General features: G+C 38.7%; 1 protein-coding gene across 1 annotated transcript in view; it reads left to right on the top strand.

The window, feature by feature from the left end:
* The window catches only part of WBSCR17 (Williams-Beuren syndrome chromosome region 17), a 336869-nt gene that overhangs the window by 246311 nt on the left and 76711 nt on the right, over positions 1 to 13847 (top strand). The window contains exon 6 of the mRNA XM_018563829.1: positions 1130 to 1247. Within this exon, the coding sequence (XP_018419331.1) occupies positions 1130 to 1247 (118 nt within the window). The remainder of the gene's footprint in view (positions 1 to 1129; positions 1248 to 13847) is intronic.

The raw sequence follows: 13847 nt of genomic DNA, 5'->3' as shown, positions 1-13847 counted from the left end.
CCACAGCTTTAAGCACGGCTTTCAGCACGATGCATATGCGTTCGGCTCGGCTGTGCCGCTCGGCCACGATCGGGAGCTGTGTGGGCTATTGTGAATAGCCCGTACAGCACCCCTTCGGTTCTACCGAACCGAAGGGGTCCTGGGGCCGAGCTAGCCGAAGGATCGGCCGAAGCTACGGCCAGACCCTTCGGCAGCTTCGTGAATAGATCCCTTAGAGTAGGTTGTCCATTTAAAGCAGAATTAGTTAGTTTTTTGTTTTGTTTTTTAATGGCAAACACTAAAATTAAAAGTTAAAAATTGTTCATGCTGTGCAGACATACTAATACAAGTAGACTGGAAAGAAAAAACACACAGCTCACCCCTGTCATGTAGCTTTGTAATCCACATTCAGTGGACAAATAACCCTCTAAGATCATTACTCTGGAGTAATGATCTTAGAAACTGCAAAACTGCCACACAATGCTCTGCCAAAGAAAATCAAGTTTTATTCCACATGCATCTGTACGAAAAAACAACTGATGACATGTTTCTGCCTTAGGCCCCGTTCACATTGCGCAATTCGCAAATCGCGCGTTTGTCGCACGATTTGCATTTTGCGCGATTATGCGCAAATGCTTGCATTAAGCAAGCTGGAATCGCGGCAAAATCCGCTCCAAAAAGGGTCCTGCTGTAGCGACACACGACCCGCGACAGCAGGACCATTTGCCCCATTGAGATGCATTGAAGAGTGATATCGCGCGGTAAATAGCCGCGATATCGCGGGAATTTCCGCGCGATAAATTGCTCAATGTGAACGGGGCCTTACTCGGCCTTAGTCACAGATTAGGCAAGATGGCATCTGCATAGTAGGCAATATAGAATTGCAAAAGGTAACACAGATTTGCAAGTATGCATGCATACCTCATTTTTAACTTGTAATTTTAGAGTGTTTCCAGTAAAGATACTTTAGTTTCCCTTTATTTTTATTTTTTATTTTTTATGACTAATTTTACAGGAAAAAAAAAGCAATTGGTATAGATAGCATGTTGGTATAGATACCATTGTTTTTATGAGACAAGGTTGTGGTATATATTTTTTATGTGTTTTGTTGCTCAGAATTATTTAAGTCTCTTTCTTTTCTGTGACATAGAACACCTGCAATGATTGGCTGTTCCTTCGTTGTCAACAGACAATTTTTTGGAGAAATTGGCTTACTAGATCCTGGAATGGATGTGTATGGAGGAGAGAACATTGAACTCGGTATAAAGGTTTGTGATATATTATTATTATTATTATTATTTTTATGCAGGATTTATATAGCACCAAGAGTTTGCACAGTGCTTTACAAAATAAAGGGAGAGAATACAGTTACCATCTATTTCAATACAGGGGGGTTAAGAAGGCCCTGTTGTGAAGCCACCAATTTGGCCAGAATGTACCCCTGCTGTGAGATGTTTCTTTCTGTTTGTGTGTTTGTATTTTGTTTTACTATGTATAAAAAACAATAAAAATTTTGATTGGAAAAAAAAAAAGAAGGCCCTGTTCATGAGAGCTTACAATATAAAGGGAAGGGCAAATGATAAAAAAGGCATTGATTAAATTAAAGGCAAAGGGATGAGCTAATGGAGAAAGTAAAATTAGTTTTTATGTCAAGGTGGATAGACTATTCTGAAGAGATGAATTGTCAAGCATTGCCTAAAGGCAGACAGGATAGGGGATAGCTGGGCAACCTGGGGTAAGGAGTTTCAAGGAAAGGGAGAGGAATCCTGGAGGTGAGCATGGGAGGAGGTGACAGGCATGCTAGAGAGCAAAAGTTCAAGCAAGTAGCGGAGAGGGTGGTTTGGGTGATATTTTGTGACAAGGATGGAGATGTAGCTTAGGGGTGAGTTGTAGATGGTTTTGTATGTTTTTGTTAGCATTTTGAATATTATTTGTTGGGCTAGTTGAAGGGAAGGGGCGACGGCCACCAAGTAGTTGGTAAGCTAAATACATCTGGCAACAGCATTCATTATAGGCTGGAGGGGGGAGAGCTTGTGTAAAGGCCAAATAGGAGGGAGTCGCAATAGTCGTGGCAAAATATAACAAGGTGGAGTAATAAGAAGCTTTGTTGTGGAATTTGTTAGGAAAGAGGCGAATTTTGTAAATGTTGCAGAGGTTAAGGAGGCAAATATTAGGATTTTTTAAATAGTTGCATTCCATATTTTTGGAAGAGTATATAATCTAAAGATACAATGCGTGTCTGATAGACAACAGTTGAATTTACTTTACTTTTACTTTGTGTTGAACAATCATATGAATAATAATCCTTTTGTAATAAGATTCTTGCACACAATCTATAGATATCACCTAGGTACATCAGTATTTATACAGAACTGTAGAAAAAAGCAATGCTCGTAGCATGACCTAATTTTTTATAACAAAAGCAGAATGATTGGGTGCAGTTGTTGATCTGTAACAGGAACACAAAAACTTGCAGGACTTTTTCAGGGTGAATGGTGAATACATTGTTTAATCTAATCCAGCTGTATTGTTATAGAATTATGGCAGCACACTCTAAAAAATTACAACCTTGACAACTGAAACATTATAAATTGCTATATTGGCATGCATATGTGTGTATGACAAAATTTCCTATACAAATATACAGCTAAATTTGGCAGTTGACACCCAGGTTTAACATAACTTAGTGTTGAACTCATGCAGACTCATGCTTGCATGTCCACATGAACAGTGGCCAGGACAAAAGTAGTTGTAACATCTGTTATAACTCAACAAAATGTAACATTGTATTCTGTGGCTTGTCTCTTTAAGGAAAGCTCAAAAAATAAATTGTGACAAGGTTATTTACAAAGGAGACGAAGGTCTACATTGTGCATTTTTTTTGTTGTGCAGCAAAAATGAATAAAATTGGTAAAAAGTAGAACACATATGTATGGTTTAAAAATAGTCAGTTAAGGGTTAATAGGAACAACTTTTATTTACAAACAAAAAAAGTATTTTATTACAGGTTTGCGGTAATGATATCATTGATATTAGGGTTGCACCGATACCGGTATTTTGGTACCAAGTACGAGTACCGATAATTTTTTTTTCGGTACTCGCCGATACCAATTAACGAGTAACGGAAGTCCCATTCAGGAAGCCAGGTGGCTTTCTGATTAGCCGGGAAGCCGGGCAGCGTATAAATACTCGCCACCTGGCTTCCCGATTAACAAGAAAGTCTGTCCCCTCTTACCTTGGTATGTCCAACCAGTCACCCCCGGGGCCTCTCCAGCCAGAACGCGGCCTTCCTCTGGTACCCAGCCGGAGCCGTCTGGCCAATCAGGAAGCTGGGCGCCGTGTAATGATGTGACACCCTGCTTTCTGATTGGCCAGGAGGCCAGCTCCATGCTCCCTCATCATGGGATGACAAGGGAGCATGAAGCCAGCTTCCCGGCCAATCAGAATGCCGGGCGCTGCGTCATTACACGGCGCCCGGCTTCCTGATTGGCCAGCTAACCGACCAATCAGGAATCCGGGCAGCGCGTCATTACACGCTGCCCTGCTTCCTGATTGTTGACTTCTTCTGCCTTCTCTTAACCCTTTTCTGAATAACTATGATAATGATTAATAGGCTTGGTCATTCTTGAACTTTTGTTGGAGAGTGCCCAATCCATACTCAAGTAATTCACTAACACAAATGTTTTGTGTTAATTTCACAGGATAAATTCAGTGGTCAGAAAACTAAAATGCATTTCACACAAATATACCCTTAATTAATGACTCATCTTTGGGCAAAACTTGTCAGATGATTAGACAAATCCTTTTGTTAAAGGCGGAAAAGTTAGCTGATCACTAGTTGTATATGATGCCTTTAGGTCTGGATTTAACAATAAATGCATAAATGCTCTGCCAGGCCTATATTATTCCAGACTCTGGAGGGGGAAAATAGTCTTTTGGATCACCAGAGGGGCCCCCACATACAATTAATTTGATAATTATTAGGCTATATACTTGCATTATATCTGTTTGTTTTATATCTTGTACATCCCACTGTTGGCGTAATATGTCATTGCATGCTTAGATGGCTGGTTTCCATATTTAGGTTCTTTAACTATATACCAGTAAATTTTTTGTTGTGGTTAGAGCTTGAACTCAAGTGCTGGAACCTCTTGCATCCAGTAGCCAACATTTCAGAACCAGGCAGGGTTCCTCCTTCAGGGCTGACATAATGACCTGTAGAGCTTGTCGGCCCTGAAGAAGGAACCCTGCATGGTTCAGAAACACAGGCTACTTCATACAAGTGACATGTTTCTGCAATAAAAAGAAAATTTGGGTTTATTGCATCCCATGAGTGCTGGTGATCCTCATTGCTATCTATCGAATCCTAGAGGAAAACATTGATAAATAGATCCCTTAGTCTTGCGCCTATGGTTTGCTGTGATAAATCCCAACCCAGAGTGGTTATTACAGTAAACTCACAGCTTACGTAGTTGATAATCAACAAATGTATAATAAGTTAAGCTGCACAAATGTTCAGTGCAGGGGTTAAGGTTAACCTGCTGTATATAAATCACATTTGTGTCCTAGTTCTGTCAGTTTAAAGTCATTGTCCCAGAAATTTTCTGTACTGCTGGCATCAATCTCTATATGCCTGAAAAACACCAGACCCAAAGAGGTTTATGAGAAATCTTACATACAGGCAGGATCAGCAGTAGGATTATAAGACTGTAAAATTGCCTGGGGGAAGGGCTTAAGTAATGGTGGTACAGAGTCGAGTCTTGTTTAAGAACTACACTTATCTTTCATCCCCATCCTGTGAAAACTATTTATTATTGACCATTTCAATTATTGATAGTAAAATATGCAAATACGTATAAATCATCTTTATGGTCTTAAATGTATACCCTATTTCACAGACCTTTAATCGGAGTCCTGTGTTTTGTATGGCCTTAATTAGATCAATTGCTTTTGGAAATTTAAACCATGATAAATCGATAATAATTTCAGAAAAGAAACCAACACAAAGCAGGTTACCCAGTATCAGTTCTCTGAAATGTGAGGAATTTGACGGTATGGTATGCATACAAATTAAGCTTGTTTTTCCTGTATGTCTCTATCACCCTGTTGCAGATGGTGACCCCTGTTTATATCTACAACACCAGCATTCAGTTGTCAGCCACCCACTATACCAAGGCTAAAACTAGACAAACACTGGCCTCTCCAAACCTACTTACATAGTATAAGAGATCTTTTAAACACCATAAAAACATGAACAGTGATAATACAAATGAGCCTGTTCTGTGATGTGTATGCTTTTCTTTTTCTTCACATCTCGTAATTTTCTGTCACTTTGCTTTCAACAGTGAAGATTGCAGAAAAGACTTGACATGCACTGCTCTGCTAGTTCATTCACCATGACAATTTCTTTGTTACATTGGATCTGACCCTTGATAAGTCAGTGCTTGATGTCAAATTGAATGTCAAAGCAAGCAAATGGCTTAAAAGTGTATAGCCACTTTTGCTTTGAAAGCGATTTTGCTGGAACATACCGTGAAAATGATGAAAGATGAAAAAGTTACAATTTAGGTTTTAAGAAAACCACATCAAAGTTGTTATTATATAATCAAATAATGTATATGTGTACATAAATATATTGCATACAACTGTTTACAACCCCAATTCCCAAAAAAGTTGGGACACTGTGTAAAATCTACATAAAACAGAAGGCAATGATTTGCAAATCTCATAAACCCATTTTTTATTCACAATAGAAAATAGAAAACATATAAAATGTTTAAACTGAGAAAATGTACCATTTTAAGAAAAAATAAGGTCATTTTGAAATTGATGGCAGCAACACGTTTCAAAAAAGTTGGGACAGGGCCATGGTGTAGCATCCCCTCTTCTTTTAACAACACTCTGTAAGTGTTTGGGAACTGAGGAGACCAGTTGCTGGAGTTTTAAGGGAGGAATGTTGTCCCACTCTTGCCTGATATAGTACTCTAACTGCTGAACAGTCCTGGGTCTTTGTCGTATTTTTCGTTTCAAGATGCGGCAAATATTTTCAATTGGTGAAAGGTCTGGACTGCAGGCAGGCCAGTTAAGCACCCAGACTGTTCTACTATGAAGCCATGCTATTGTCATAGATACAGTATGCAGTTTAGCGTTGTCCTGCTGAAATTAGCAAGCCTTTCCCTGAAAAAAACGTCATCTGGATGGTAGCATATGCTGCACTAAAACCTGGATATATTTTTCAGCATTGATGGTGCCTTTCCAGATGTGCAAGCTGCCCATTCCATATGCACTAATGACCCCCCCCCCTACCATCAAACATGCAGGCTTTATAACTGAGCGCTGATGGCAAGCCGGAAGGTCCCTCTCCTTTTTATCCCGGAGGACACAGCACCCATGGTTGTCAAAAAGAATGTAAAATTTCGATTCATCTGACCACAGAACAGTTTTCCTGTGTCTTTGCAATTTTATGTTGAGGAACATTATTCTGAAATAGTTTGACAATTTGTAGACACAGCTTTTCACAGATTGATGAACCTCTGCCCATCTTTATTTATGAGACACTCTGGGGTTGATTTACTAACCTTATAAACACGCCACAAACAAGTATACACCTCTGTAGTGTGTTCCCTCCCAGCATGATCTATTGGTGGAATCTAGACACCTTTGTAGTGTGTACACACCCAGCAGGTGTGTTGTGCAAAGCCCTGCATGAATTGCAAGGTGATGTTGTGTAAATTAGCTCTACATTGTGTTGCTTGCGTTGATGAATGCAGGAATGTAAATGCATGAGCTAACCATTTTTGTCTAAACTGTGAAGCAGCATTATATATGCATCATGTGCATGATTTTTCCATATATGGCATTAGTGGAAATATGCTTTTAGAGACTTTTTGGTTGATAAATACGTTTTGCTGTGCAAAAATCACACGCACCTAGTGCGTGCGTGTGTTTAGATTAGTAAATCACCCCCTCTGACTCTCTAAGATGCTTTATTTATATCTAATGATGTTACTGACCTGTTGCCAATTAACCTTACCAGTTGAAAAATGTTCTTCCAACTCTTCCTTGTTAGCACCACTTACTTTGCCAGCTTTTTGTTGCCCTGCCCCAACTTTTTTGAGACCTGTTACTGCCATCAATTTCAAAATTACCTTTTTTTTCTTGAAATGGTGCATTTGTTTCAGTTTTAACATGTTATATGTTTTCTATTTTCTATTGTGAATAAATCATGGCTTTATGAGATTTGCAAATCGTTGCATTCTGTTTTTATGTAGATTTTACACAGCGCCCCAAACGTTTTTACACCCCAAACGTTTTTGGAATTGGTGTTGTACATTACATCAAAAAAATTAAAAAATGCTGTTATTGGCAAGTCTAAAAATTTACTCAGATAGACTCACCCTATTGATAGTATAAATCCCATGATTTTCAAATGTTTGCTGAAATTAGCCGTACCAGCCTGAAGTGAATAGCCGAACAGTGTTCTGCTCACTTCACTTCAGATCGGTCATTCACTCGGCTGCCCTCGGCAGCTTCATGAATAGACCCCTATGTCTTTTTATGGGTTTTAAATGTACTGTATTCTCTATTGAATTCCGAAGGCAGCCAAGTGAATAACCGAGCCAAAGTGAAATGAGCCGAACACTGTTAGGCTATTCACTTTAGCCTTGTATGGCTGATTTCAGCCGTACATCTGCTAAAATCCACCATACATCAGCTGCCTTCGGTCAGCCAAACATGCTCTGCTCTGGGATACTGGGATATAGGGAAACACAGGGGGTGATTTACTAACCTAAACACACGCACGCACCAGGTGCGTGTGATTTTTACACAGCAAAGCGTATTTATGAACCAAAAAGTCTCTATAAGCATATTTCCACTAATGCCATATATGGAAAAATCATGCACATGATGCATATATAATGCTGCTTCACAGTTTAGACAAAAATGGTTAGCTCATGCATTTACATTCCTGCATTCATCAACGCAAGCAACACAATGTAGAGCTAATTTACACAACATCACCTTGCAATTCAGGGCAGGGCTTTGCACAACACACCTGCTGGGTGTGTACACACTACAGAGGTGTTTAGATTCCACCCATAGATCATGCTGGGAGGGAACACACTACAGAGGTGTATACATGTTCGTGGTGTGTTTACAAGGTTAGTAAATCAACCCCACAGTCTCAGTTCCCCATATATCTTGCACATAATTGGAAAATAGGTCTCTGGGGTCCTCCTAATCAATGGAGCATACATAAAGGGTCCCACACAGCCCAAAGAACCATAGCAAGCCCCTCTCCCAATCAATAGAACCCCCTCCACAGCTGAGGCCCATAGTCAGTGGGAAGGAGGTCTGCAGCCCCCTTCAAATAACAGAGTAACGAAGGCTTCCGTCAGAAGAACCACTGTAAAAAATATGTTAAAGAGGAAAAACACTAAGGGGGTTATTCACAAAGCTAGCCGAAGGATCAGCCATAGCTCCGGCTGATCCTTTGGCTCAGCATGTTTGGCCAGCCCGAAGTGCAGAAGGAGTTCGACTCAGCCGATTTCGACTCTCCTTCTGCATTTCGGGTCGGCCGAACATGCTGAGCATGTTCAGCCGACCCGAAGCCACACGAAGCAAGCCGATGTACGGCTGATTTCAGCCGATGTACGGCTGAAATTAGCCGTACCAGCCTGAAGTGAATAGCCGAACAGTGTTCGGCTCACTTCACTTCAGATCGGTCATTCACTCGGCTGCCTTCGGCAGCTTCGTGAATAGACCCCTAAGGGTTTTTAGACACCTATGCATTTCACTCAGATTCTGTACTTTGTCATAGCATGCACTCTAGTGCTGATCATATAGATTTTCTTCATCCTGCTAGCTAAATTCCTGTTTCTGCCAATTTTTGTATTTGAATTGCTGTATTTCATCATGCCTTATGAAATATTTTTGTATTCCAACAGTCATTTGGCAAGAATACAGACTATACTGATTGATATACAGATAGATGCACTTTGCAATAACAATAATGCATTTACCATTTTAATTGAATAGTTACTTTTTGTAGCCTTAAAATATTCACCAACTATTGTATTTATTATTTAGATGCTGTTATCATACCGCAGAATCCTATAATCTGTCATAGTGAATCAGAAAAAATTTGTAACTTAATGCTGCACAGTTGTCTAGGAAGAGTAGGTCTTGAAATAGTGCTGTGCATAATTAATTACCTGTTTGATCCACTCTTGAAGATTTATACAATCAATAAAGACATTATTGCATCTTTGATTTTGTTTTTTCCAATCAATGAAGGCATTCTTATGTCTTTGATTTTGGGATTTCAAGAACCTTGTTGATATTCACACCTAACAAGGAATACATACTAGTTTAAATAATCAAAACTATTTGTTTTACAAGCATTGCTTATGTGCATTATTTTGCACATAGCTGCAAGACTATTGGGTTGAATTTACAGAGACAGTATTTTTTTTACTTATACCAGTGCATCTGCGTTTCTTCAAACATCCCTGGATATGAGCCCCTCATCCTGACTTTCCATTTCTAATATATAAGTAGACCTATACAGTAATAAAGTGTAATCAGCAATATTGACCCGCAAAATACAGTAACTCATAACAAACATGGCTGACTTGTTGCCATGGACGGGGTGTATACTGCAAAACAGGTATCAGTATTTGGCAAAGGAAGGCTTGCATTGACAACAAGCAAAAACTGAAAACTTTCTAACAATAAATAGAAGAATAAGAGACTAACCCAAGTACACCTTAAAATGCTGACTAGTATACTTACATTCTAAAATTTGTCAACTGCAATAGAGCTTTTGGATTGTAATTATAACTTTATTTATTGACAGTCTGTTAGCCCTAACACTGAGGTTTAATTAGATATTGAGAGCAATGCTTTAATTTGCTACTTAAATGTTCATTTCATATAATTTTAAAGATACCTGTATATTTTATATGATACCCAGGATGAAATCAATTTTGCTCATTTAAATTTTCTATTCATATCCTGGTTTATTCATCATAATAAAATCTTTCATGCAGCCATGGCTTTTGGGTTTGTTTGTTGAGGTAAAACAACATTGTTTTTTATTTCTTAGTCCTTTCCCCATTCATATTTATTCATACATACTAAATGTTTTGCTAGGCTGTAGGAAGTTTATGACTTGGATCAGGCACCATCACAGAGAAAGCAAAAGCACAAACTGCTGGCGAAACAAAGTCCTATATTTACCAGCAATTTTTGTTGTGCCCTGGGATATATAAATATAGAATTTGCTTTATGAAGTACAAGATAATACATTAATCTATTAAATACATTCATCTAATTTCTTACTGCTTTGAAGTCTCATTTCAGTAAAGAAAATATAGGAAATGATTGTCAGTCATATACTCATAACTCTAGGAAAAAGCAAAATAGAAAAAGTTTTTTTTTTTTAAATTAATGTGGAAAATCAGTTTGATTAAAGCACAATATATCATTAACTCTTATACATTTTGTACCTATGCATAGTGCCCCTTCAACCACCATAGTAAGGGCATCTTGTCCCCTAGTCAGGATATAGCCCCCCCTTCTACTTCCTATTCATTTATTTTTATAAAGAAATCATTCACAAGATATGACCATCTAATGCCCTGATCTTTTTTTGTTGCCACCTCTTTGAAGCTAAATAGGTCTTCCAGTGCTCTCAACATACTCTAGGTTAAAGTTCTTTAGAAATGTGATGCCATAGCAATGAGTAAAAAGAAGAAGCTGTTAATTAGCTTTGTCATGTTATCAGTAACCTTCTCATGTTAGTGTTCTGTGGTCCTTTTATTCTGAATGGCATCCAAACACATCCTGTCACTACTACTTGTCGCACTGCTGTGCGATGCAGTGGGCTGCCTTACAAAAAAATTGTACGGTCACCTTTTTGGTATATTTGGTGCATTAGCTAGCTAATTCCAAAGATTGGGCTGCCTTAACGCACCACTCATTATGCTATGTGTTAACTATGCATGCACTGACATAGCAGATCATTAGAACTAGGCATGCACTGATACAGTTTTTTTCGTATCGAGTACCGATATTTATTTTTGGTACTCGTTGATATCGGAAGTCCCATTAAGGAAGCCGGGTGGCGTGTAATGACTCGCCGGACCGGCTTCCTAAATAGCTGGGAAGTCGGGTGGCATACAATGACTTGCCACCCAGCTTCCCAATTAGGTGATGAGGAAGCATGGAGTCTGCTTTCTGGCCAATCAGGAAGCCAGGGGGGCTGGTAAAGCGTCACTGCTTGGCTTCCTGATTGGCCAGCTTCCAGACCAATCAGCAAGCCGGGCAGCGAGTCATTACACGGTGCCCGGCTTCCTGATTGGCCAGGAATCTGGCTCCATGCTACCTAAAGTAAAAATAGAAAACGATTGTGCGGAGCTAGCAATGGCATCTAGCTCCGCCAAACAGTTTTCTATTGGCCGGCGGTTCTGCTGCTGTCAAAAAAAATAAAAAAAACATTTTGGCCATAGGAATGCATTGCTAGATTCCTATTGGCTATTTCAATTTGCAATAGCCAATAGCAAACTAGCTATGGTGATTTTTTTTTTTTATTCTGACACGGCTCCGTGTCAGAATAAAAAAAAAAAGAGAAGAAAAAGCAGTGTTTCTCTCCTGGGCGGCCAGGAGCGGGAGACTCCCAGAGCGCCCGGGAGAGTTAGGCTGTCTGGAGATCAGTGTCCCTGGTTAGCTGGTAACCAGGGACGCTGATCTCTCTGCAAGTGGCCGGAGCCAGCCGTAAGATCACGGCTGGCTCCGCCCAGCTGTCGGAAGCAGGCAATCGTGCCAGCTTCGGCTTTCACCTCGGCTCAGTCAAGCCGAAGCTTGCAGAAGGATCGGCCGAAGCTACGGATAGATCCTTCGGCTGCTTCGTGAATAGACCCCTTGGTATCGGCACCAATACTGATACTGGTATCGGTGCATCCCTATAAATAATAAGCAGGCCAATCGTGCCAGCTTCGGCTTTCACCTCGGCTCAGTCAAGCCGAAGCTTGCAGAAGGATCGGCCGAAGCTACGGATAGATCCTTCGGCTGCTTCGTGAATAGACCCCTTGGTATCGGCACCAATACCGATACTGGTATCGGTGCATCCCTAATTATAACATAGGCATATTTGGTGTGTAATTTATTTATTTATTTATTTATTCAAGGTTCATATTTGGTGTGTAATGTATTTATTTATTCAAGGTTCTTTTGATTACAACAATATTTATTACAATATTGTAGTTTTGACACTTTTCAATCATATGAAAATGGTACAAACTGGAATTCTCCTTTTGGTGTCAATATATCCAGAATAAAATCAAATATTTTTTAGTCTACATTATTGGTGATGTTTAATACTGCGGTATTTGTTTATTATAATAATGTTAAGAAAACATTTGTATAGAAAATTCAAAGCAGCCTTTTGAAATATTAGATAATTACATTGGCAGAGCTAGTTAAGATAAAATGAAGTCATGCCACAATTAAAATTATATATACCATATGGATAATGCTCAAAGTCTTCCATGAATAGTATTAGTGACATTGACATGTTGACTATTTTTCCTACCAGCTACAACATGTGACCAGTTATGGTTGGTTTTTTTTCTGTCATTTTCTAAACATAAAAAATAACAGTTGCACAACAGTTGAATTGAACCATGCACATTTGTAATTTTCCAGGAACTACTCCCAGTTTATGTACATGTTAATTTCTAAACCTAGGTCCAAGATAAAATAAATGAATTATGCAAGTTAGATAAATTAAAATGTGGTTTATTTTGCTCATTCTTTATTATGAGTGCCTGGATTCGCCACACAGCACAGCTCCATTTGCAAAATATTTTGGAAATTCTAAAAGCAATCCTCAATATTTTAAAAATGATGTTACATAAAATAAATTTCTCATTAAAAACAAACACACATCTACTCCCATTTTTAAATGTGCAAGTTATCTTTTTCATCAATATTTTATGAAATATTTGATTCAGGCTTGCACCTTTTCTTTCTCCTATATATTTACGCAGACATAGAAGACCATATATTACTGTGTAAATGCACTATAATAAACTGGGTTGGTTGTAAAATACTGCAGTACTTAAAGACGTTAAAGAGCACCTGAAAATGTCATATCATTTATCTTACTATATCTAGAGTATGTTTTAGGGTCATTTATGTATATAGGTTATTTTGCTAAGGAATATAATCCAAATATCCACAAAAGAGAAACAAAATGTAGTTAAGACTTGAGGCAAAGCTACAGCAACAGCAGACGGTAAGGGTTCCACAGAGCCTAGTTACCTAATGAGTTTCATAGGTTGAATATGCAACTGAAAAATAAATTAGAATAAAAAGAACATGCATAAATAGTTCTGATGCCTCTATAAGGTTATTTTTAAAGAAAGTAATGTGCTATTTTCTTAGTAATTAGCATAGTCTCAGAAGAAGGATGTATTTCATTTGGGTTGGATACACACCATTACAGTGCATTAATGTACACATGTTTTCATGTGCTTTGTCATGCATTAATGTGCATTGCGTTAAGGCAGTCTATTCATTATGAATGGGTTGCTAAGGCACCGCAACCCAACAAAAAACATACATGACTCTTATTCGGCAATACAATGCACTTTTTTTTTGTTTTTTTTGTTTCAAATAAGTTTTATTGAGTTTTATAAAGGGTACAAAGGTATGTATTCATACATACAAACAAACAAACAAACACAGCAATACTGTGAGCCCATATCTGGGATTACAACAGGTACCAAAATAACCATAAGTGTAAGTATTCAATCTTCAATCCTGTTTATGGGGAAGAAGGTATGAAGAAAGTAGGGGGGGGG

The sequence above is a fragment of the Nanorana parkeri genome, unplaced genomic scaffold (assembly GCF_000935625.1).
Source record: "Nanorana parkeri isolate BGI_ZX_2015 unplaced genomic scaffold, ASM93562v1 scaffold702, whole genome shotgun sequence".
In the NCBI taxonomy this organism is placed as follows: domain Eukaryota; kingdom Metazoa; phylum Chordata; class Amphibia; order Anura; family Dicroglossidae; genus Nanorana; species Nanorana parkeri.
The sequence above is the reverse complement of the archived record's forward strand: the minus strand, read 5'-3'. Positions and strand labels throughout refer to the sequence as shown.